The sequence below is a fragment of the Panthera uncia genome (assembly GCF_023721935.1).
Source record: "Panthera uncia isolate 11264 chromosome C1 unlocalized genomic scaffold, Puncia_PCG_1.0 HiC_scaffold_3, whole genome shotgun sequence".
Taxonomy (NCBI): domain Eukaryota; kingdom Metazoa; phylum Chordata; class Mammalia; order Carnivora; family Felidae; genus Panthera; species Panthera uncia.
This window is the reverse complement of record NW_026057584.1, coordinates 34,723,221-34,747,868: the sequence shown is the minus strand read 5'-3', so window position 1 is coordinate 34,747,868 and position 24,648 is coordinate 34,723,221. Positions and strand designations below refer to the sequence as shown.

The 24,648-nt window shown below is 40.9% G+C and overlaps 2 protein-coding genes and 1 long non-coding RNA gene across 6 annotated transcripts in view; 2 read left to right on the top strand and 1 right to left on the bottom strand.

Annotated features, from left to right (window-relative positions):
- LOC125911786 (aldehyde oxidase 2) overlaps nt 1–960 on the top strand; it is an 86,297-nt gene extending 85,337 nt beyond the window's left edge. The window contains exon 37 of the mRNA XM_049615924.1: nt 609–960. The gene's annotated coding sequence lies outside the window, so the exon portion shown is untranslated. The remainder of the gene's footprint in view (nt 1–608) is intronic.
- LOC125911790 (uncharacterized) lies at nt 505–17,304 on the bottom strand. Its single transcript, XR_007454452.1, has 4 exons — nt 17,219–17,304; nt 5,139–5,197; nt 3,033–3,176; nt 505–661 (listed from the first exon to the last, which is right to left on the bottom strand). It is a non-coding gene; the product is annotated as an uncharacterized LOC125911790 (long non-coding RNA).
- The window catches only part of BZW1 (basic leucine zipper and W2 domains 1), a 23,451-nt gene continuing 16,040 nt past the window's right edge, over nt 17,238–24,648 (top strand). Inside the window, exons 1-6 of one of the 4 annotated variants that reach the window (XM_049615920.1) lie at nt 17,238–17,320; nt 18,527–18,600; nt 20,354–20,530; nt 22,518–22,612; nt 23,568–23,633; nt 24,276–24,411. In XM_049615920.1, the coding sequence (XP_049471877.1) occupies nt 18,537–18,600; nt 20,354–20,530; nt 22,518–22,612; nt 23,568–23,633; nt 24,276–24,411 (538 nt within the window). In that variant the 5' untranslated portion in view covers nt 17,238–17,320; nt 18,527–18,536. Of the gene's footprint in view, nt 17,321–17,665; nt 17,822–18,526; nt 18,601–20,353; nt 20,537–22,517; nt 22,613–23,567; nt 23,634–24,275; nt 24,412–24,648 lie in introns of those variants that run through there. The other 3 variants (XM_049615921.1, XM_049615919.1, XM_049615922.1) reach the window with 3 other exon arrangements.

Here is a 24,648-nt window from a genome sequence, read left to right as displayed (position 1 = left end):
GTGTCTGACTCTTGGTTTTGGCCCAGTCATGATCTCATGGGTTCGTGGGTTCGGGACCCCCGTGGGGCTCTGCACTGACAGCATGGAGCCTGCTTGGGATTCTCTCTCTGTGTCTCTCTGCCCCTCCCCTGCTCACGTGCTCGCACACACTCTCTCTCACACTCTCTCAAAATAAATAAATAAACTTAAAAAATAATAAAATGCAGATATAAATTGCATTCTGAGTCTTTAACTGTCAGTCTTTACCTGCCATTTCAGGTTTTTGCATTCTTTAAAGTAGCATTATCGTTTTCACATATTTGCTATATAAGCAAGTGTTAAACATTGACATTAAATTTATACCACACTAAAATCATATATGTGTGAGTGTTTTCCCATAACATTTTCAACCTTCGCTAAAAATGTGTGAAAACCTTTGAGCTCATCCAGCTTCTTATAAATGAAGACATGGAGGCCAAGGAAGAATAAGTAACTACCTAAACATACTTATTCATATCCGTAAAGCTTACCAATCCAAGTTTTCAACTACTTATTGTTTTCCTTGCATGCAAAAGCTGGGGAATTTGCACACTTTTATAATTACTCTCCTTTCTTTTTTTTTTTTCCAGGTGTTTCAGTTTTTCACAAGTGAAAAGATGGTTTGTTAATCCAAACTGATACACTGTTGTGGAAGAAAAGACAAATTTTAGAAACATTATTCAAGCCTGATTAGGCTAACAAGATAAATCATTATTTGCTTAGACATTTTAGCCTAGAGGTCACCAGATAAGCATTGCAATATCCACAGTAGCCAAGTTTAAGTTTGATTTGTTTGTGAAGACATCACGTAAATATTGCTCTAAAAGCAAATTTTTTTCTTTGTGTATCCCTCCAATCTAACTGGACTGACTAGTAATACAGGTTGTGATCCTAGAGTGGAAGACACTTCTCAGTAAATAAACATGTGATTACTTTCCTCAAGGATGTGTTTGATTGGGTGGCCACGGGTAAGGACACCAAAAGAGATCTACAATTTTGTTTTGTTCTTACTGTGGATTAGCTATGCGTCCATGTCTGGGCATTGGACAACAAAGGAGTTGTATTTTCCTCGTGTAGATCAGCTATTCAACTGGTTAACATTCTTTTGGAATTTGGAGATAAAGGGCAATGTAAAAACATTTTCGGGGCGCCTGGGTGGCTCAGTCGGTTGAGCGGCCGACTTCGGCTCAGGTCATGATCTCGCGGTCCGTGAGTTCGAGCCCCGCGTCGGGCTCTGTGCGGACAGCTCAGAGCCTGGAACCTGCTTCGGATTCTGTGTCTCCCTCTCTCTCTGCCCCTCTCCTGCTCTGCTCTGTCTCTCTCTCTGTCTCAAAAATAAATAAACGTTAAAAAAAAAAAAAACATTTTCAATGTATCATAAAACCCTTTCATTTTTTTTGTTTATAAAAACCACCCAATCTAGTATCAGTTTCAGAAATACTTCACTGCTCAACTTCCCATATTCTGAAGTAGGTAAACACGGAGCGCAAGTTTAATTGTAATCACCCCGATGTTGTACTTTAGAATGCAGGATCCACCAAATTCCATTAATCTGAGTTTTGGAGGCCTTCAGAGAAGGAGAAACCGGAATATGAACTGGGCCTTATTTGACCAGAAAGTCTCTGTCAGCCAGAACTCATGTGATAAAGCTCTCCAAGCCATTGTCTACAGTGACTCCTGAAGTGACTGAGGTGAGGCTGACTGAGAGTGCTGGGTGGCTTGGGAGTGAAGGCCAAGATCAGGATTGTCGTACAGCCTGCAGGAGGATGTAGGTCACTGGAGGCAGTGAGTAAATCTGCTTGCAGGGACTGAGACACAACACGGCTGTCCACAGGCCTGTCCACAGGCCTCTGTGCTGACTTTGGAGACTCCACTAGGCCACAGGAGCCTAAGGGAGGAAGTGGGAAAGTGGGACTGCAGCACAAAGAGAAAGGAGACAAGAACAGAAGGGTCATGGGCAGGAAAAAAAATTATGCAAGATTTTTGTGAGCAGAAGAGCTGGGGAACTTAGTGGGAGTAGCCAGGGCAAAGTGATTCAAAAGTTATTGAAAATAATAAGAAATGAGGGGCACCTGGGTGGCTAAGTCGGTTAAGAATCTGACTTCAGCTCAGGTCATGATCTCATGGCTTGTGAGTTCAAGCCCCGCATCAGGCTCTGTGCTGACAGCTCAGAGCCTGGAGCCTGCTTCAGATTCTGTGTCTCCCTCTCTCTCTGCCCCTCCCTCACTCACATGCTATCTCTTGCTCTCTCTCAAAAATAAATAAACATTTAAAAAAAAATTTTTTAAAGAAGAAAGTAATAAGAAATGAGAAATTTGTTTTATCATCTCTATCATTTTAAACAATGGTAAATATAATTCATATTTTATAAAATTTGGTCTGTCAGGACTACGGATGGTTACTAGGTATTTATTTTCTATTTGCCACAGTTGAGAACTATGAAGGAATAAACATAAAGGGGTCTGCAGAAGTTATTTATGTGAGTTGATGCACTAAAATCTTAATTGCATGGATATCAATCAAATACTTTTTCAAAAAGGCATAGTTGAAACCACATACTTGAAATCAGTTCTTTGGGCTCAGTAAGTGTTGTTAAAAGATAGTAAAGGTTTTAAATTAGTAATACGTTCAAAAATATAAAAAGGTATACAGTACAAGGACTAACTCTCATACCATCCCCATCCAGCCAATTCTCACACAAGCACAAAATGTAACCACTTTTATTAGCTACTATTTTTTCCTTCAGGAATAGAAGGTCCCAGAATGCCCAGCCACTCTTGTCAAGATTAAAGTTACTCTCAGCTGGTTCCACACAGGGATGAGACATAATGACCAAACGTCAGGATGGTAGGGGAAGTCTAAGGTGTCAGGACAAGCACCTGGTTTCTACCTGGATTACACTGCTGGACCCACTGAGTAAGGTGCTAGTCCCCCATCTCTCTGTCTACCCCCTTCCCCATGTCAGCAGCACCCTAGTGTCTGTAACAGTGAGGAATATAACCCTTTACACCCACCATTGCTCCGTGGATCCTCCTGTTTCTCTCCCATGGGTCTGGGGCACAGGAAGCATTTGTACTCTGGCCTTTTTAACCTCAGTTCTCTGAGCAGGTGTTCATTCTCTCGTGTAAAGGAAAAGCAACCTGCTCCCAGCTCTACCTCTGGAACAGTGAAAATTAATATTTGATCTGTCTCATATAATTAGGTAGACAAATAGAAGAAAGATATGATTTCTGATTCATAAGATGCAAAAAAGGAGTTTGAAAATCAGGCAGAAATAGTTGGAGACAGAAAATAAACACATTTTCTCAGTCTCCCTACGCAACCTTGAATGAGCTGATACCAAGATATCATGGAGTACAAAACAAGAATGTTCTTTTCCTTGGCATAGCCACCATAGTAGGACAGATGTCTCCACACTCCTTATCTTCATATTTAGATGATGTTACCAGCTGTCTACCTGGTCTTGCTCCAAACCCTTCTGCACATAGCTTCCTGGATAATCTCTCTCAACATCTGTAACCACCTACCCTCATTGAGTAAAAGAGTACCATTCAACAGGACAGTTTCTTCTTCCAAAAAGAACTGTACTACAATTTGTGTAGCAGTCAACACTTGTTTTTATCTGCCTGGAGTCTTTTCCTTTGGGAAGTCTCTTATCTTCTACTCCATGTGTTCCAAGAAGGCTACTGGGAAAGGCATAGGATAAAGCTGGGTCTGAGTGTCTCCTGAGAGTTAGACTCTTGAGGAAGGTACACAAGGTTAAAAGGCCACTGGAACAGATTGCCTGGATGGCCAGCTATGGGGAACAAGTCCACAAGCTTGCTGCTAGGTCCTCAGAGGGCACCCCTGTCCCTGTGCATCTCAAGGCCTGCTTCTTCAGTTCTGCCCTCAATTTCATCAGCTAGCCAGTATCTTGCCAGGTTTATTAGTTTCCTAGGGCTGCCATAACAAATTCCCACAAACTAGATGGCCTAAATATTTATTCTTTCACAGTTCTGGAGGCTAGAAGTCCAAAATCAAGGTATTAGCTGGGCCACGGATTTTAGGGAAGAACCCTTTCTTGCCTCTTCTGGTGATTCCTGGAGTTTCGTGGCATTTCTTGGCTTGTCGTTACATCACCCCAAACTCTGCCCCATTGTCACATGGCCTTCTTCCCTGTGTATCTGGGTCCATCTCCCTTTCTCTTTTCTCTCAGGGGAACACCAGCCATTGAATTTAGGGCCCACCCAAACCCAGTAGGACGTCCTCTTAACTAATTATGTCTGTAAAGACTCTATTTTCAAACAAAGTCATATTCTGAGGTTCCAGGTAGACGTGAACTTCAGGAGAACACTATTCAGCCCACTATGCCAACAAACTTTCTTGCTAAGGCTAACAGACACAGTTTTGGGTGGAAGTGATCCTTTCTCCATCCCACCCATATTGTAACTGGTTCGTCTATCACACCATCTATCTGTCTACATGTGTATCCTCCCTTTCTAGCCTGATGGCAGGAACTATGTTTTACTCATCCTTTACCACAGGTTCTATCTCAAAGTGATACTTGCACATCTTTGACTAAGGAAAAGCAGACAGAAATGCTCTATTCAAAGTATTTATGAAACCTATACTGTGTAACCCAGAAACCCAGGAGCCAGAACTAAGAAAAGTAAAAGGAAGGAAGCTATAGTTCTTTGACAAAGAAATCACATTGTTATTGAAATTGGATTTTATTGTTATTGTTATTATTATTGGATTTTAGTCTGTTAGAGTCACTATTTATTTTACTTACATATGTTAAGAAAAACTTTCCAACACCTGGAAATGAGGGGGAAAAAATACTGTGTGACCTTTCAATGTCATACTTCAGTACTATTTAATAAGCCCATTCTAGAGTACTCTGATGCTCTAGGGATACTCTGTCTAATATGGTGGCCACTAGCCACATGTGGCTATTTAAATTTAAATTTTGATTAATTAAATAAAAAATTCATTTCCTTATTTGTCCTAGCCACCTTTCAAGTACTCACTAGCTACGTGTGGCCAGTGGGTACCATATTGAACAACACAGAAGAGACTATATCCATCATCTCAGAAAGTTATATTGGACAATATTACTCTAGGGAACTTTATATACTTACTGTTTATTAGGGTTCGAACTCCTGAAAAGCCAGGTCTTGCGGTAGGCAATCTCTAGAAGCTGGAAAAGGCAATAAAATAGGTTCTCCTCTAGAATCTCCAGAAGGAACACAGCCCTGCTCATATCTTGATTTTAATACAGTGTGACTCTTTTTGGATATATGACCTCTAGAACTGTAAGATAAATCTGTATTGTTTTAAGCTCTCTAGTTACAGTAATTTTTTATAGCAGCAGTAGGAAACTAATATAGGTGTTAACTTGCAGAACATTGATAAATTGCAAATGATGTCTGGTATAGTTGAAAAGATAATTCCAAAGGTTATAGTTTTTTCACTCTATAAGATATTAACCAGTTTTGTTTTAGTTTTTGGCTTTTGATTTTTGGGTTTTTGTTTGCTTGTTTTGGGTTTGTTTTGTTTTGTTTTGTTTTTTTAGGCTGTGTAACCTTATTCTTTTTTTTTTTTATTTTTAACATTTATTTATTTTTGAGACAGAGAGAGATAGAGCATGAACAGGGGAGGGTCAGAGAGAGGGAGACACAGAATCTGAAACAGGGTCCAGGCTCTGAGCTGTCAGCACAGAGCCCAACGCGGGGCTTGAACTCAGGGACCGCGAGATCATGACCTGAGCCGAAGTCGGCCGCTTAACCGACTGAGCCACCCAGGCGCCCCTGTGCAACCTTATTCTGACATTCTTTTTTTCCATAACAGTTTCTTATTTCTTCCTCGGAACTTGCTTTATTATCCTGGCTACCTCATTGACTGTATCCTTGATACTTGCTTACCATATATTATAACAGCCGTGGTTTAATAGTTTCAAAGTTAGATGCTGATACGCATCAAGAAAAAACAGACATAGAACTTTGAGATTTTTTCCAAATGTCAGAAAAGCCTACACAATTTATATAGCGGTGAATCTGATTAATATAGTTAGTTTACAATTTAAGTGAATATATTTGATATTCTACAACAAATATAATTTTTTGACTAAATGTAACCAGCAGACAATTACATTCCAGGGAGAAAATATAAAGAACTTTGTCTTGGGCGCCTCGCTGGCTCAGTCAGTAGAGCATGTGACTCTTGATCTTGGGGTCATGAGTTCAGGCCCCACATTGGGTGTAGAGTTTAGTTTAAAAAAACAACAACAACAAACTCTGTGTACTATTTTTCAAAGAGAGCAAATAAATCTTTCATGGTGAGTGGCATTTAAAACAAAACAAAACAAGACTTTGGGGCACCTGCTTGGGTCCATAAGTAGAGCATGTGACTCTTGATCTCCGAGTCATAAGTTCAAGTCCCACATTGGGTATGTAGATTACTTAAAAATAAAATCTTAAAAAAAAAAAATTTGCCTTAACTTTGAACAAACAACCCAACATAATTAACACTAAATATGTAACTAAGAACAAATATAACTAAGAACAAACTTCTTCCCTCTTTTTGCAAATATAACAAAAACAGAGCCTATACCAATTTCAACAAGACCTTTTCTCACCTGTCTGGTCTCTTTGTTCCTTGTGCTCAAGGAATTGCTGCAATATCAATGTTCTCCAAGGCTTATAGAGACCAGTACACTGAAATAGCAAAGTACTTGACTTTTTCCTCCCCTAAGCCTTTCAAACACCATTGTGACCAATGGTTATTTATATTTTTAACCAAAAACTAGATGAATCAAAGTTTGGTAGCTTATTATTTCAAATTCCACAACCTCTTAAGTTGCTCACAATCCATAAACATTGAAGACATATTTTTGTGTACACACAAAAATAACCCCCCAACATACACACAAAAAAAACACTAAAAACTAAAAACAAACAAACAAACAAACCCTCTGTCCTCTCTCCTTAGCCCTGACATTCTTCTCCCATGCCATTAAATCCTCCCTCTGGAAGAAGCAGACATAGACATATCAGAATCAGTTAAGGAGCTTTTTTCAAAATTCCCACACCCAGCTGCCCACAACTACTCTATCCTGATACACTACCCCAAAGGGGTATTGCCAGAATCTGCATAGTTTAAAAATCTATAGGAGGAAGAGGAAGAGAAGCAAGTATACAAAACACAGGTTGTAGGTGGGTATATTAAGTTAGATAAAACAGAATCCAAAAGGTCTCACTTTCTAGCCCACTACAGCTTCCTTTAACCCAGAGTGACCTTTCTAAAATGCTGATGGTCCACTGGTGTCATACTATAATAATCTCTAGTAGTTTCCACTGCTGATCAGATTATCACAAACTGACCTGAGGCAATTAGGCAATTGACTAGCTCTTGGGTTTTGGATTTGTTTTTTTGTTTTGCTTTTGTTTTTGGTGTGTGTGTGTGTGTGTGTGTGTGTTAGTTTTTTAATTTATTTTGAGAGAGACAGCATGTGCCAGCACACTACTGGGGGAGGGGCAGAGACAGAAGGAGAGAGAGAATCCCAAACAGGCTCCGTGCTGTCAGCACAGAGCCCCAACATGGGGCTCGAGCTCACAAACCATGAGATCATGACCTGAGCTGAAACCAAGAGCTGGACACTTATCTGACTGAACCACCCAGGCACCCCCTGACTGGCTCTTTAATAAATATCTATAGCCACCATGAGATAGGTCAAACGTCTTGCATGGTAGGTTCATACTGGGTGGATACAACATTCTGGTGGCACAATCTTCTAACCTTCTAGCTGAGAAAATGATAGCATCCCCTGGGAAGAAGGCACTCAGGACCAGTAGCACTCCAGACCTACAGCCTTTCCCAGCACTGCCTACTAGATTCTTCCACCTTCTTCAGATAAGGTTCACAGGATGAATATAACCTTTCTAGCCAACCATTTACCTTATTTCTAACATCCAATTATCCAAATACCAGTTAACAAAACCTTATGATGAAGTTTTAGAAAATTATTTGAAATGCTTATGGAACCAATTTTGAAGTTCAGATTCATGATTTGGATTCTTCAAATGTAAAGTTGGGGCACCTGGGTGGCTCAGTCATTTAAGTGTCTGACTTTGACTCAAGTCATGATCTTGCAGTCCATGGCTTTGAGCTGCATTGGGCTCTGTGCTGACAGCTCAGAACCTGGAGCCTGCTTCAGATTCTGTGTCTCCCTCTTTCTCTGCCCTCCCCTGCTCACACTGTCTCTCTCTCTTTCAAAAATAAATAAACATTTAAAAAAGGGTGCAAACTGACTACATCTAGGACATAGATAACAGTTAAATATGCTTAAATATATCATATCGTTTTTACTAAATATCTAAAGTATTGTAAAGTAAATCACTACACAGAAAACAACATAGATTAAGACCAAACGCCCCCTTCATCTCTGCCATCCCTTCCCCAACACACACATGCATATACACACACACTCTTATGCAACACACACCAAGCTGCTCCCTGCTCTTAGAATTTGGCAGCCATCATCACTTTTCTGGCCTTTCCACATGCTGCTTCTTGCCCCTACTTCTCCATCTGACCAACCTCTTCTCTTCCTTCAAGACCCACTTTGGAGATCTCCTATTCAGAATCCTTTGGAAACCCCTTCCTTCCCAGCCCTGTGGATTTGCCCACTGCCTCATCCACCTCCTAATGGCCTCTAGTGCAAACCTCTCCATTTATACCTTCACAACTGTACTGTACTTGTCATTATCATCTGTGTCCATCATTGGACAGGGCACATGATAAGAACCGTAATTCATTGTCTTCTGACCGCCATTGACACCAGGCACATAGTAGGTATTTAGTAGATACATGTTGTAGAAAATAAAAGTGAAGGTCCTAGAGCATTTCACTTTTTTACCTCTTTTCTGCCAAAGAAGAGCAGAGAACTTCCTAACTGTTCTCAGCAAATGCCATTTCTGAGAGACAAATCTGTTGCATATATGTTGTTCTTTCTAGGAAAGTGATTCTCAAAATGTCATAAAACACCAAAGTTCTTAATGTTATTTCATAACACTTTTTACCTAGGTTCTAAAAACTCTTCATGGAATCTGTGTATATTAAAATGTGACTTACATTCAAAGTAACAGGTGTAGAGAATTGATGCAGAATTTCGTTTTAGCACTTCCTATAATGATTCACCAAAAGCTGAAAACCTCTGTTGTGGGCAAGCCTAATTGTATAAAGCCTTCTAAGGCTACCACCACCTGTACTAGTTAGGTTCTGAAAAATAAACCTATGTTTTAAAAGAAAATTATTTTTGTCCCAGAAAGACCTAGGAAATCCTCCAAGACAGTTTTAATACAACATTTTAAGAGTAGAATTGGAAATGCATGATGTGTAAAAGGGTTGTACTTTTCTCATCAGATAAATTGGCATTAGATTTCCTAAATAAGTAGTCCATGGCCTTCTTTTGGAAGAATGATCACCATCAAATATATTTAGCTTACTTTGAAAGTAAAACAGCCCTACTTACCCACAAAGTTTCTATGAAGAATTCTGAAATCCATGTGAAAATATTTTGTAAACAATAACATCCTCTCTAAATGAAGGCCTATAAAGACCATTCTATTACTACTAATTATCAGCAGTAGTTATTACTGCAACTGCTGCTGCTACCACTACTAACAACAATAATAATAAAGCAGCAGCTAAGTTCTATTTAGTTTAGTTGCTTTCTCATTTTAGGCTAATAACTTTATATCACACACTGACCCTAAAATGTGAAATTTGGGTTTATAAAGAGAGCAAAGAAAGATGGCCATCTAAATATGCCAGGCAATAGTTCAACATACATTCGAGATAATTTTCTAACACAGACACATTTAGATCTGGGTCATCAGTAAGATTTCTTGTTCTTTAAATGAATTTTAATACATTAAGAGATAAGACTTGATAAGCAATAAACAGCCTTTCCTAAATAATCCTGTAACTAACGGTTATACCATATGCCATCATAGTTAACCTTGTTTGCTTTTCTTTAAATAAATGCCTTGAATGTTACATAACTTAAAATGCAGCAATTATGCTCATCCAAAATATTACTTACTTGGCAAGTTACCTCAAACTATTTTCTGAATAAGCACTTTACAGGAGCAAAGAGTTTTCACCTTAACCTACCATCATTCCTATGTGGAGAGAAAGAGAATGAATGCCAGGTTTCTTGAATGCCTAAGCCTCAAAAATCTAAATAAGAGATGTCTGTTTCAAGGGAAGAAATAAGTGTCTTAAAAGAATAACTTACTTACTGGGGTGCTTTGGTGGCTCAGTTGGTTAAGCATCTGACTTTGGCTCAGGTCATGATCTTACAGTCCATGGGTTCAAACCCTGTGTCAGGCTCTGCACAGATAGCAGAGCCTGCTTTGGACCGTCTGCCTCCCTCTCTCTTTGCCCCTCCCCCATTTGTGTGCACTGTCTCTCAAAAATAAATAAACATTTAAAAAAGAAAAGAGTAGCTTATTTACCAAATTTTATTAAAATAGGTAATTACTAATGCTTATTTTTTTATTTTTCATAATCTTGATCATAACAAATATTAATAGTAAATAATAGTAAATACTATTAATAGTCAAATAACTAATGAAATCATTCTATGCGGCAAATGAAAGAAATGGCATAAAAGAGGGATACCTGACTGGCTCAATCGGTAGAGCATACAACTCTTGATCTTGAGGTTGTGAGTTCAAGCCCCACATTGGGCTTGTAGAGATTACTTTTAAAAAAAAGATGTTTTGGCACAAAAACAGACACAGAGACCAATGGAATAGAATAGAAACCCCAGAACTAGACCCACAAACGTATGGCCAACTCATCTTTGACAAAGCGGGAAAGAACATCCAATGGAAAAAAGAGAGTCTCTTTAACAAATGGTGCTGGGAGAACTGGACAGCAACATGCAGAAAGTTGAAACTAGACCACTTTCTCACACCATTCACAAAAATAAACTCAAAATGGATAAAGGACCTGAATGTGAGACAGGAAACCATCAAAACCTTAGAGGAGAAAGCAGGAAAAGACCTCTCTGACCTCAGCCGTAGCAATCTCTTACTTGACACATCCCCAAAGGCAAGGGAATTAAAAGCAAAAATGAATTACTGAGACCTTATGAAGATAAAAAGCTTCTGCACAGCAAAGGAAACAACCAACAAAACTAAAAGGCAACCAACGGAATGGGAAAAGATATTTGCAAATGACATATCGGACAAAGGGCTAGTATCCAAAATCTATAAAGAGCTCACCAAACTCCACACCCGAAAAACAAATAACCCAGTGAAGAAATGGGCAGAAAACATGAATAGACATTTCTCTAAAGAAGACATCCGGATGGCCAACAGGCACATGAAAAGATGCTCAACGTCGCTCCTCATCAGGGAAATACAAATCAAAACCACACTCAGATATCACCTCACGCCAGTCAGAGTGGCCAAAATGAAGAAATCAGGAGACTATAGATGCTGGAGAGGATGTGGAGAAACGGGAACCCTCTTGCACTGTTGGTGGGAATGCAAACTGGTGCAGCCACTCTGGAAAACAGTGTGGAGGTTCCTCAGAAAATTAAAAGTAGACCTACCCTATGACCCAGCAATAGCGCTGCTAGGAATTTACCCAAGGGATACAGGAGTACTGATGCATAGGGGCACTTGTACCCCAATGTTTATAGCAGCACTCTCAACAATAGCCAAATGATGGAAAGAGCCTAAATGTCCATCAACTGATGAATGGGTAAAGAAATTGTGGTTTATATACACAATGGAATACTACGTGGCAATGAGAAAGAATGAAATATGGCCTTTTGTAGCAACGTGGATGGAACTGGAGAGTGTGATGCTAAGTGAAATAAGCCATACAGAGAAAGACAGATACCATATGGTTTCACTCTTATGTGGATCCTGAGAAACTTAACAGAAACCCATGGGGGAGGGGAAGGAAAAAAAAAAAAAAAGAGGTTAGAGTGGGAGAGAGCCAAAGCATAAGAGACTGTTAAAAACTGAGAACAAACTGAGGGTTGATGGGGGGTGGGAGGGAGGGGAGGGTGGGTGATGGATATTGAGGAGGGCACCTTTTGGGATGAGCACTGGCTGTTGTATGGAAACCAATTTGACAATAAATTTCATATATTGAAAAAAATAAAATAAAGTAGGGAACCCAGGGGGGTGCCTGGGTAGCTGGTTAAGTGTCCAACTTTGGCTCAGGTCATGATCTTGTGGTTCATGAGTTCAAGCCCCATGTCGGGCTCAGAGCCTGGAGCCTGCTTCAGATTCTGTGTCTCCCTCTCTCTCTGCCCTCCCCCTGCTTACGCTCTGTCTCCCTCTCTCTCTCCCTCTCTCAAAAATAAATAAACATTAAAAATAATAATATAAATTAAAAAAATTATAAAGTAGGGAACCCAAGGATGCCGGGCTGGTTCAGTCAGTAGGGCGTGTGACTCTTGGTCCTGAGTTTGAGCCCCATGTTGGGCATGGAGCTGAAAGAAACGAAGGAAGGAAGAGAGGAAGGGACAGAGAGAGAGGAAGGAAGGAAGGAAGGAAGGAAAGAAGGAAGGAAGGAAGGAAGGAAGGAAATGGAATAAAGAAAGAAGGAAGGAAGGAAGGAAGGAAGGAAGGAAGGAAAGAAGGAAGGAAAGGAGAAAGGGGGTAAGTAGGGAACCGAATTTGGCCTAATAATGATGAAAAAAAGTTCCAAAATACTTCTATCGTAAGACATTGTCCTGAATGTTGCTGACATTTTACCCAAAACTTTGTTATTGACATGCTGGAGTTTGCAAGGTTAGCCATTACAGGATTCGTAACTGAGCACAGAAAGTCTGAATAACAAAGTCCTGCACAGCACTAACAAAACAAAAGGCAATTTAAGGCAGACTTGGGCCTTGTCTTATGAGGCATTTCCTCAAAGATCTGATTTATCCCTCCTCTCCTTGAGCTCATTAACCTTAAGCTCCTTAAACTTAACACTTTAAGCTCCTTAAATTTTTACACTAGTACAGCATTTATCAAGTAGGCATGCAGTACATTGTTAGGAACTACATTCAGTTTAAGGACAAATAACAAATCTACTAAAAGATATGGAACCCCAGTTATGAGCATTCGAAGGGTCTTTATCATGTAAAGCATCAGTACTCACATTTTACAGAGAGGTTAAGTGACTCATGTGAAACCTCAAAAACACCCAGGGACTAGATTCTCCTTTAAATATCTATACTCCAGGGCACTTGGGTGGCTCAGTCGGTTGAGTTGAGGGTCCAATTTTGGCTCAGGTCATAATCTCACAGTTCGTGGGTTCAAGCCCCACATCAGGCTTTCTGCTCTCAGCACAGGGCCCACTTCAGATCATCTGTCCCCGTCTCTCCCTGTCCCTCCCCCACTTGCGCACACACACACACACACACACACACACTCTCTCTCTCTCTCTCTCTCTCAAAAATAAATAAACATTTTAAAAAATAAAAATAAATGTCTGTATTTCAGCATCCCTAAAAGAAAACCAGCTTGAAATTCCTTCTCACCCTTCTTTCTCCTCCATGATCAGGTCTCCTCCATGAGAAGTACTAGCTATATCAAACCCATCCCATACTTGCTAAACCATGATGCTTGCTATACAGTGAGGCACTACTAAAATGAGTAAGAAATTGCCATTGCCATAAAGAATTTCAGTATAGAATAAAAGACAACTGCAAATACAAAAGTAGATTGAATATCAGAAAGCACAAAGTGCAAAGTTCAGAAAAGGAATATGTTTACATCAGCTGCAGTGATTAAGAAAGGCTTAAGGGAAGGGTAGTATTTGAGATAAGCCTTGAAATAATAAATGGGATTTTGACAGTAAAGAATGAGGAAAGGACATCTCAGTCTGATTAAAGCATAGAGTTCAGGTGTTTGGAAACTTTTCTGCTCGAGATACAGGTTATAAACATTTCCCAAGGGCATAGGTAAATTAGGCTGCCTGCCATATACAATTCCAAATGACCCCCTCCCTCTCTCACTTCCAGGAACATATATCAGCATGCAAATGAGTGAGAATGATCTTATAATAGATAATCTTCCATCTGCTTTACTTTTTAAAGGAAATCACTTGCTAAATTTAATATAGTTTTTAGTCAAAAATGCTTGCTACACCCCACGATGGATGGCAATTACAGGTTAAGAACCACCAGTGTGATGGGAAGTAAAGGTGAGAAACATTGGTCAGAACTATTCCTGGGTGATCTGGAGTACAAACCACAGCATGTAAACAGTGAAGAGATATGATTCAGGTGGCATCTGGGAAGATTATTCTAGAAGGGTGGAGAAAGGGATAGCACAGTTAGGAAGTTATTGCAAAAGTCCCAGTTACTTAGAGGTAATAGAGGCCTAAATGAAGATATTACTGGAAAAAGATGATTGAGTTGAGAAATGTGACAAATATAGAAGACAAGCTTTGTGAGGTCAGAGGTCTAACTTGTTACCTCTGTGTCTCTAGTGGTCTTTAGTTCAGCAACTATTTGTTGAATGGATAAATAAGATCTTGGTGGCAAGACAGTAATGCTATAGCAGTGCAGCCAGAATGTCTGGGTTCAAATTAAGCTCTTCCATTTACTAGTTATATGACCTTGGGTAAGTTACTTGACCTCTCTATGCCTCAGTCTTCCCATCTATTAAATGGGGCTAATGATGGAGTCTAGATCATAGGGTAGGTTTTTTTTTTTTTAAATGTTTATTTATTTTTCTGAAAGAGAGACAGAGCATGAGCAGGGGAGGGGCAGAGAGAGAAGGAGACACAGAATCTAAAGTAGGCTCCAGGCTCTGAGCTGTCAGCACAGAGCCTGATGCAGGGCTCAAACTCATGAACCAAGAGATCATGACCTGAGCCAAAGTCAGATGCTTAATTGACTGAGCCACCCAGGTGCCCCAATCATAGGGTAGTTTTGAGGATTAAATAAGGTGGAGTGCTTAGAAGAATACATGACACATATATCTGCCACATAACAGTAGCTATTCTTATTAGTAAAACAGTGTGCCTTTAACAGAACTTCAGAAGTGAGAAAAACAGTTTAGGGGTAAGGGTACAAAGAGTGTTTAGTTTGGCATTTAGTGGAGCTACCAGATAGGCCTTGGGGAAAAGGCTTACACTGAGGAATCTGACTCTTGCCACTTCTCTGCGCTCCCCGTAGTCCTCCCATCTCCCACCAAGATCCAGTCACACTAGCCCCTTTCAGTTCCTCCAACAGGTCAGGTTTTTCCTACCTCAGGACCTTCCCACTGTCATTCCCTCAGCCTAGAAGGATAGAGAGCCTTGACAAATATGTAATGATTCAATAGCATTTGGCACTCTTTTAAAAGTTAACTCCGGGGCACCTGGGTGGCTCAGTTGGTTAAGCGTCTGACTTCGGTTCAAGTCATGAACTCACAGTTCGTGGGTTCGAGCCCCGCGTCAGGCTCTGCGCTGACAGCTCACAGCCTGGAGCCTGTTTCAGATTCTGTGTCTCCCTCTCTCTGCCCCTCCCCTGTTCATGTTCTGTCTCTGTCTCCAAAATAAACATTAAAAAAAAATTTTTTTTAAGTTAAATCCAGGGGCACCTGGGTAGCTTAGTCAGTTAAGTGTCTGACCAGCTCAGGTCATGATCTCACTGTTGGTAGGTTCTAGCCCCGTGTTGGGCTCTGTGCAGACAGCTAGGAGCCTGTAGCCTGCTTTGGATTCTGTCTCCCTCTCTCTCTGCCCCTCCCCTGCTTATGCATGCTCTCTCTCAAAAACAAACTTTTTTTTTTTTAATTTAAAAAATAAAAAAATCAAAGTTAAATCCCTAGGAATGTATAAGGTAAGAAAGCAAAGTGGAATAAGATAAAAGGAATGAGCACAGAAAAGAGGAACAGCAATTGCAACGGACTATCCAGGGGGGTAACCAGGATACTTGGAACGAAGTTTTTAAGGAGATGGGTAATGTTCTAAATGCTCAGAGGAGGAAAGGAAAATGAGGATCACTGGATTTGGCAATAATTCTGAGGAAGAACTCTGAGAAAGTAATTGTCCACGATGTTGAGAGGGGAAGGCAGCAGAGGTCAGACAGTTAAATAAATCAACTAATATAAACTGATTTACCAAAAATGTTTGATAAGGGAGAGAAGCAGAGTGCAGGGAAGATGACTGTAGCAACAGACCTTGTTTTTAGGGTTTGGGTGGGATTTTTTGGTAGGAGGATAATAACAATGGAGAGGAAAACAAACTAAGATACAAACGGAATAAAAACATGAGGCTAGATCTTGGAGACATTGTGCATCTCTGCAGTTTTAATGCCCACAGTGCTTTTCACACGCGTTACCTTGTCCCTCAGCTCTCTGATGATACATCCTCTAATTCAGTGGTTCTCAAAAGTGTAGTCCCTAGACCAGCATCATCATCAGAGGGAACTTGTTACAAAAGCACATTTTTGAGTCCTACAACAGATCTACATAATTGTGCGGGTTAGACCCAGCAATCTGTGTTTTTAAAAGTCCTCCAGGGAATTCTGAGGCTCTCCAGGTCCCCGCAAGGACCACACTCAGGAGAAAACGACAAAAGACCGCTGCAAGGAGTAGCGGCCACAGTTGGGAGGGCAGAATTTTCTTCTGAACCTTCCATCTGGATCTCCCAACCTCCTAAGAGAGGCAGTGCACAACCCCAGCCAGCCAGCGGCACCTCAAAGCAAAGTCGCCCCGCTTCGGACTAGCCTGAGCGAGTTCTACCAACCCCAACGGGAGCGGAGGTCAGCTAAGGACCCTTGGCCAAGCTCAGCCACCGCCCTAGAAAGGGCCCGAGTGCACCAAGTCCTCAGGCTTCGACTTCCGGCGGGGGGGGGGGGGGGGGGGGTGGGGGGGGGGGGCCCGGGGGGCCGGCCCCAACAATTTTTTGCGGGGTGGGGGGGGGGGGGGGGGGGGGTATTTGTTCTTCTAACCCCTCCGTGTGCTACGAGGCCGCAAGGGGCAGAGAGGGAAGAAAGACAGGCTAGGATAGGATAAGTTTCCGCAAAACCTTGAACCCAATAAAGGAACAAAGAAGACTTAAAAACCCTTCTCCCTGTCCTTTCCTACTTTCCCACCCCGAATCCCAAGGAATGGAAAAGGCGGAGGCTCAAGGCCTCGTCTAAGGGAGACGCGGGGAGGACGCTTGAGGAAGAAATCTCGCGATAGGAGGCCGGCCGGGGCGGGGGTGACACCTCTTCCCTCCTCCTCGCGTTAGTTCCGGTCGCAGAGGAGACACCGCCGCAGTTGCCGCCACATCGGGGATTTCTGGCTCTTTTCTCTTCGCCTTAAAGTCGGTGAGGCGCGACGCTCGCCTGTCCCGGGACGAGGTTGTGGCCCTCAGTCGCCAGACAGGGCAGGGGGGTGGGGGCCGGCAGGTCTGGTGTGGCCCGGCTTGAATGGGTCTGAGCCGCCGCCTGAGGCCAGGCGGGATCCGGGGCCTGGATTGGAGGTCCACTGCCGCCACCTCAGCAGGGAGGTCGAGGGTCTGCGGCCCGGACCGGGACGTGGGGGCCCGGGGGTGCGCTGCGGCGCCAGAGACCGAGGGACCCCCCCCCCCCCCGCAGCGGCCTTGCCTGGCCTGGGTAACAAAGCCGCTGCGGCCTCTGTTGGGTGATGTACGCGTGGGGGGTTCTGGCGGGAGGGGCGGGGGAGCAGCCACCACCTCTGCGGCCGCCTCCACCACCGCTGCTTTCGCTGGAGGGCGGGCGGATGTACGGGGCGGCGGGGCCCCCGGCGCGAAGCGCCTCGGCGCCTGTGGTCCGCTCGTTGCGGCGGCCGCCACCACCGGCGACGGGGTCAGTGGAGAAGGGGCTGCGGGCCGAGAGCTCGCCCCTGCGGCGCCCCGCAGGGGCCGAAGGGTTCTGGGTGGGGGGTGGGTTATCTCGTTCCAGCGGCAGACACAGGAAGGGTGTGGATAGGGAGACACGTGCTCGGGGAGGAGACTTGGATTGCAGGGTACGGGGCAAAGGAGGCTAGGCCGGCTCTCAGTTCATTTTGCAGGCTGGAGTGGTGCAAGCGGCCGCTGCAGTCACGGGCACAACTTCATAGGGTGGTGCTGCTCATAGGCCCACGGTAGAAAGGATTCACCCTTTGACGGTGTCTGAAAATTGACGTACACGGTTTGGATACCTCGCGGCAATGATGGCAATCTCGCTTAGACTTATGTGGTGCTTAGAAGTGGTGGAATATGCAGGCGAATTCAAAGAGGAACGAGGAGGAAACCAAACAATTATGTTTATGATGGGTGATTTGCCCCTAGTCACTATGGTGCTGCTATAAAGTCTTTTAAAAGTGTACTTCACCGTACATCTTCAGAGTTTCTTGTAGGGAGAAATGCAGGATTTGAAGTTACATTAATTCTTGGTGTCTGCCCCAGGTACTGCCAGGCTGAAAGTGTTCTATTTGATTTATATTGTGACTACACCAAGGTTTGATGCTTTGTTTTTAGAACAAAATGTTATGGCACTGATATTTTTAAGGCTTTATTTTCCTTTTCTTAGGGTGTCTTTTATGAATAATCAAAAGCAGCAAAAGCCAACGCTATCAGGCCAGCGTTTTAAAACCAGAAAAAGAGGTAAATATGTTTTAAAGTCTCTCTCCAAACTTCCAGAATAACTTTGATATCTTGGTTTTTCTGCCAGGCAATTGCTTAATAGTAAATCTTTTGAGAGAAAATATCAGAAAGGAACTTGAATTTCTAGTTGACTGCCATTTCAGATATACCCTTAATATTTTTACTGCTTTTCTAAGCCTTTAGTTTTTAGTATCAATATATATATCTCTAAGGTTAGTGACTGGTCTTTTTATTGTGAGGATAAAGTACCTTTTTTTTTTTTTAAGTATGGAGTGCATTTTCACTAGCTAAATTTTATTTAAGCAGACTTGCTTGAGGGGAAAAGTTAATTTATGAAAGGGAGCTCCTAATGCAATTGCTGATTTTTCCCAAACTTTGTGAAGATTTCTGAGAGAAAAACCAGACTTTACACATGGAAGCTAATTATGGAACAGAGTTCACACTGTCATGTCTTTTGAAATTAAATACTTCTCACAGACAAGTACTAGAATTCTGTTAACTGCTTCTATTAGTGGGTAGTTAGGTGAATATTCTGTAGCAAAGCACTTATTAGTGATACAAAGTTAAGTGGGGTGTGGTCTCAGATATATTTTGTATTGGGCTTAATACTTTCACCAGGATTTTTCAGTGTTATTGTTCAAAAGCCATATTGACCTTATTTTACAGGAGATTTTGAGGAAATAGAACTGGGTCAGCTACTGGTTATAAATTGTTTTTTTCTACCCTGGGTAACAGACACTTTGCGATATATATTACATAATCTTTTGTAATCCCTGATCATAGACTGTCCTCTTGTAGTGGGGAGACTAAACAGTGATTTGATTCTAGTCTTTTCAGATTTCTTTAGATTTCACCTGCTAAATAAATTTTCTCAAGAGGAGGAAGAGGAGTTGGAAACTGAGCAATTCAGCAGTAATAGGGAAAAGTCTGTATCCCCTTGAGGATGTGGTGATACCAAGTCATTTTATTGTTATTAGCATCAGGAAGAGGTGTCACTTCCCCAGTTCCACATTGAGATAACTCATGCCCTCCTAGTTCCTCATGGTGGGGTCCTGGGTAGCATGAACAATCATCCCAGTTTGCCTGGGACTGAAGACAGGACCTAGGCTTTTCAGTGCTAACACAAAGTCTTGGGCAGACAGGGAGGAGTTGGTCACTCCAGGGCTGTGTGAAAATTACGGTAGCATCTAACCTAGATAGGGAAGTCAGGAAAGGCTGGGTATGTCCCTAAGGCACTGTTAAGTACCAAATGAATGATTTAAAACAAACATACAAACATAAAGTGTTATGGGCATTTAAAGAAAAGAATCAAGAGCTCCAGCATTTAGACAGAATTTCACTCAAGAATAAAATTTACCTGAAGTTTAGAGGATGTCCTAAATTTCAGAAGAGCCCAGAGGCAATAGGAGAGCATTTGGAGTAGAAATTGCCTCCTGGCAGTAGGAACACACTAGCTCATTTAACTCCTCATTTATGAGACTTGTGTGAAAAAAATAGTAGGAGACAAGCCACACAATTCTTGTGACTAGGCAGTCATGCCTTGCATTTGCAGAGGATATGTGTAGTCTTATTGTGTCTGCTTGCATTGCAGGTCTTGGGTAAGCTTTGTGTTTTGTTTTTTTCAGGTGTTGAAATAAATGAGATTGTGATACATGTGGTTAACTTATTCAGTAGTTACACTTTCATAAGGTGGTGGTTTCATGGCATTTTGGTAAGCCTTTTAAAACTAAATGTTGTGGGGTTTTCCCCCCAGATGAAAAAGAGAGGTTTGACCCTACTCAGTTTCAAGACTGTATTATTCAAGGCTTAACTGAAACTGGTACTGATTTGGAAGCAGTAGCAAAGTTTCTTGATGCTTCTGGAGCAAAACTTGATTACCGCCGATATGCAGAAACACTCTTTGACATTCTGGTGGCTGGCGGAATGCTGGGTAAGTGTCTGGGTTTTGTGGGAAATGTGATGTATAGAGATGATGTGGAATCCAGAACATGGACTGTTTGACAAACCTGTCAAATTAGGGTGGCTTTGTTTTGGCTTTTTTACTTTCTTAGGATTTTTCCATTCCCCCCGCCCCCAGGTCATAGTAGTTTAGCAAATTATCTTGCTCTGTCTAGCTTTATAGTTGAAATCTGTTAGAAAATCATAACATTTGGAGATGACTTTTCTGATATGTACATCCCTACTACATCCCCAATCAGTAATTTTTCCAAACTGTGTTTGAAAACTCTCCATTAATGGAGAAATCTTAGCCTCTTATGTAGTCTTATGAAATACTACTTCTGTGTGCCTGAGGACTAATCCTACATTCTTCAGTACATTAGCCACAATCACTTAGAGTTTGGCTAATATAAATTGAGATGTCCTATAAGTGTCAAATATACGTTGAATTTTAAAGACTTGATATAAAAAAGAATGTAAGACATGTCAATAATATTTTGAATACTGAAATGTTAGAATCAATATTTTTGATATGTTGGATTAGAGTATATTAAAATTGCACCCTTTTTTGGGGGGGGGGCGGAGAGAAAGAGCCTGAGCCAGGGAGAGGGGCAGAGAAACTCATTTTTTTATAAGGAACAACTAAGACAGTTTACAGGTTTTCTTAATGTTTATTTATCTTGGGGGGGGGGGGGCCACAGAGTGAGAGATTCCCAAGCAGGCTCTGCACAGAACCCAGTGTGGGGCTCAAACTCATGAAGTGTGAGATCATGACCTGAGCCAAAATCAAGAGTTGGACGCTTAACTGACTGAGCCACCCTAGGCACCCTCGGAGGGACTCTTAAGTAGGCTCCACGCCCAGCGAAGAGCCCTGACACACATGGGGTTCTTAAAACTGCAAGATCATGACCTGAGCCGGAATCAAAAGTTGGGCACTTAACTGAGCCACCCAGGTGCCCCTGTTTTTAATATTTTTAATGAAGTTACTAGAAGATATAAAATTACATCATGTGGCTCACATTATGTTTCTGTTGCACAGCACTGCTCTAACTTCCACCTCCACCCTCACCAGCTCAGGATGTCTTAAAAGAATGTGCCATTTAGTTAAATATCTTCAAATGATGGTGATAATTTCATTTCCATAGCTCTTTAAGACATTTCAAAATGTTTTCACAGTGATATGATATTGATCCTCAAGGCCAAGCTGATAGAATCAGAACTCTTATTTGTAAGCCTGCAGAATGGAGGCTTAAAAGGCTTCAGTAACTTACATGCAGTCAAATAATTACTCAGTGGTGGAACCAAGGAACTTAACGTTCATATGTTCTAATATATTCCATTATATTAGCAGTTTGTAGTAAGAAATACCTATTTTCTATTTACAATACTAACCCTAAATCTGCTTTTAAAATCCTTTTTCAAACCTTTACTAAGGAAATTTTCAAATATATCCTAAAGAGAATAGTAAAATGAACTTCTTGGCTGTTACCCTACTTAATTGTTAACAGTCTTAGTCTGGCTGTGTTCCCCCTGACTTCATCCCCCTACCCCATATTTCAAAGTGTATATCAGACTCACTTTATCCATAAATACTTACAAATGTATATGAAAGGTAAAGACTAACTTGTAAGTTTTTATGGCCCAGCCTCTTAGGAAGCTTGAAGGGTTGTTTTCTGTATGGAAAGTTATGTTATCAAAAACAACTTAAAACATCTCCACTTGAGTGACAGATTTGGTACTGTTGAATGGTTAATGCAGTGAGTTTAACTGGGTTGCTGAAGGGGGTTATTCTCTCAAGTTGTTTCACTTTGTTCACCAACCAACCATGTTGCTTTTGAGATAGTGACTTTGCTCTCAGATCATCTTTTAGAATTTGTATCATTTTATTTTATAATGAGAATCCTTCTAGAAAGTAAGATTGAAATAATTACTAATTTTAAATGAAGGTCACTGCAAATTTTTTGTAAAATATACCTTAGCCCCAGGTGGTACACTGGCAGATGACATGATGCGTACAGATGTCTGTGTGTTCGCAGCACAAGAAGACCTAGAAACCATGCAAGCATTTGCTCAGGTAAATGAAACTATATATTTATTTCAGTTAGCTATTCTCCGTCTGAATAGGAGTAGTCTGCTTTTAAGAGGTTGCAAATAGAAAGTTGAAGGAATCTGAACTGAAGATTTAGAGATACTTTTTGGTGTAATATTAACGAACTAGAAATTTCAAATGTGTTGAGGAAAACAAAGTAGAAAAGATTGAATTATTTTCCTGTTTGTCCCTTTGGAATTAATCCATTTTTAAGGAAAACCCTCAAACTGAAAAGGAAAATCATTTCCTTGTCATTTCATTCAATTAATGTTTATTTTTTTTTTGAGACAGAGAGAGACAGAGCATGAGCAGGGGAGGGGCAGAGAGAGAGGGAGACACAGAATCTGAACCAGGCGCCAGGCTCTGAGCTGTCAGCACAGAGCCCGACGCGGGGCTCGAACCCACGAACTGTGAGATCATGACCTCAAAGTTAAGTCGGACGCTTAACCGACTGAGCCACCCAGGTGCCCTGCCTGTAACTTTTTAAAGATGAATGAGTTAATAGGCAGATTAGCTTACCAATCAAAATTTCATTCAAAGGTTTCATACATAGTTTGTGTTATTGTAAGCAAAGAATTCAAGTGCTCCTAACCTAGAAATTTGTTACCTGTCTTTGGGAAAGTAGAACTATATTCTCTGATCTTATTCTGTTAATAATCCTACAGATGGGTAAATGACTTGTATTTAAGCAATAAATAGTCCTTGCTTTAATATCTGGCAATAAAAATCTATCGTGGGTGGCTATTAAAGTGTTATATTGTAAGTTTTGAGAGTTGACAGATTCTTCCCAAGCGGGCTTTTTAAATAGCTTGTAAATTCTTATATCCAGTGGAAGTTTCCCTTCTTTGATGCTCTAAAGATACTGTGAGATACTCAGATCTTTTAGGAATCTGGCATCTGTAGATATCAAGTTATTAAATTCCGTTACTGTTCTTCATAGGTTTTTAACAAGTTAATCAGGCGCTACAAATACCTGGAGAAAGGTTTTGAAGATGAGGTAAAAAAGGTATGAACAACAGTATGCTTTGTGGATACAGAAGGTTGGGGTCAAAGAGGGGAACATTAAATCTTAATTTTGCCACAGATTTGAGAGGATTTTAGGTATTTAGGTAGACTGTCATTGAAATGTGATTTGGGGGTGTATCATTTAGTTTAATTTGCTACGGGGGTATATCATTTAGTTTAATTTGCTACACAGTGTTTCCTAGCTTTGTGTCCAAACAAGTGGCAAAAAAACTAAAGACCAAAATGGGGTTTGTTCAAAAGATACAGTAAGATCAGAGTTAAGCAGATTGAGAAAGAAATTTAGCATACTTGATATTGAAGTCTTAGTCTATATATAGGTAAATGAAAAAATGTAGTAATGTTAATAGTAACATCAGGTTTCAACCTGTTCTAATTATTAACTCGTGTAATACAGAAACCCTGTGAGGCAAGTTTTATTATCCACATACATATATGTGAGGAAACTGAGGCACAGAGGATAAGTAACTTGCTCAGGATCACTCAGCTAGTGTTACTATAACTAAGACTAAAACTTGGATGGTTAGACCCCAGAGCCCACACTTTTAATCAGTACAGGTTGCTTTACTATGTCTCTTTATATAATACAGTTGCTCTTTTAACCTTTAACTATTTACTTTTATAGCTGCTGCTGTTCTTAAAGGGTTTTTCAGAGTCGGAGAGGAACAAGCTGGCTATGTTGACTGGTGTTCTTCTGGCTAATGGAACACTTAATGCATCCATTCTTAATAGCCTTTATAATGAGAATTTGGTTAAAGAAGGTAATCAGCCTTTAGTAAAGAATTGTCTTTAGTTGTGTGAAGGTGAGGATACCAAAGAGCATGAAAGATGTACTGATATAAAAACTAGGATATAACTTACATAGATTTGATTTGTGTAATAGTCTTAGTTTTTTAACTATCTTTAAATTTCATAAAATAAAACTCATTAGATATTTAATATATACCTTTGGCTGTCTTTAGGTATATAGCAGATGTGGTTATAACTTAAAAAGAGAA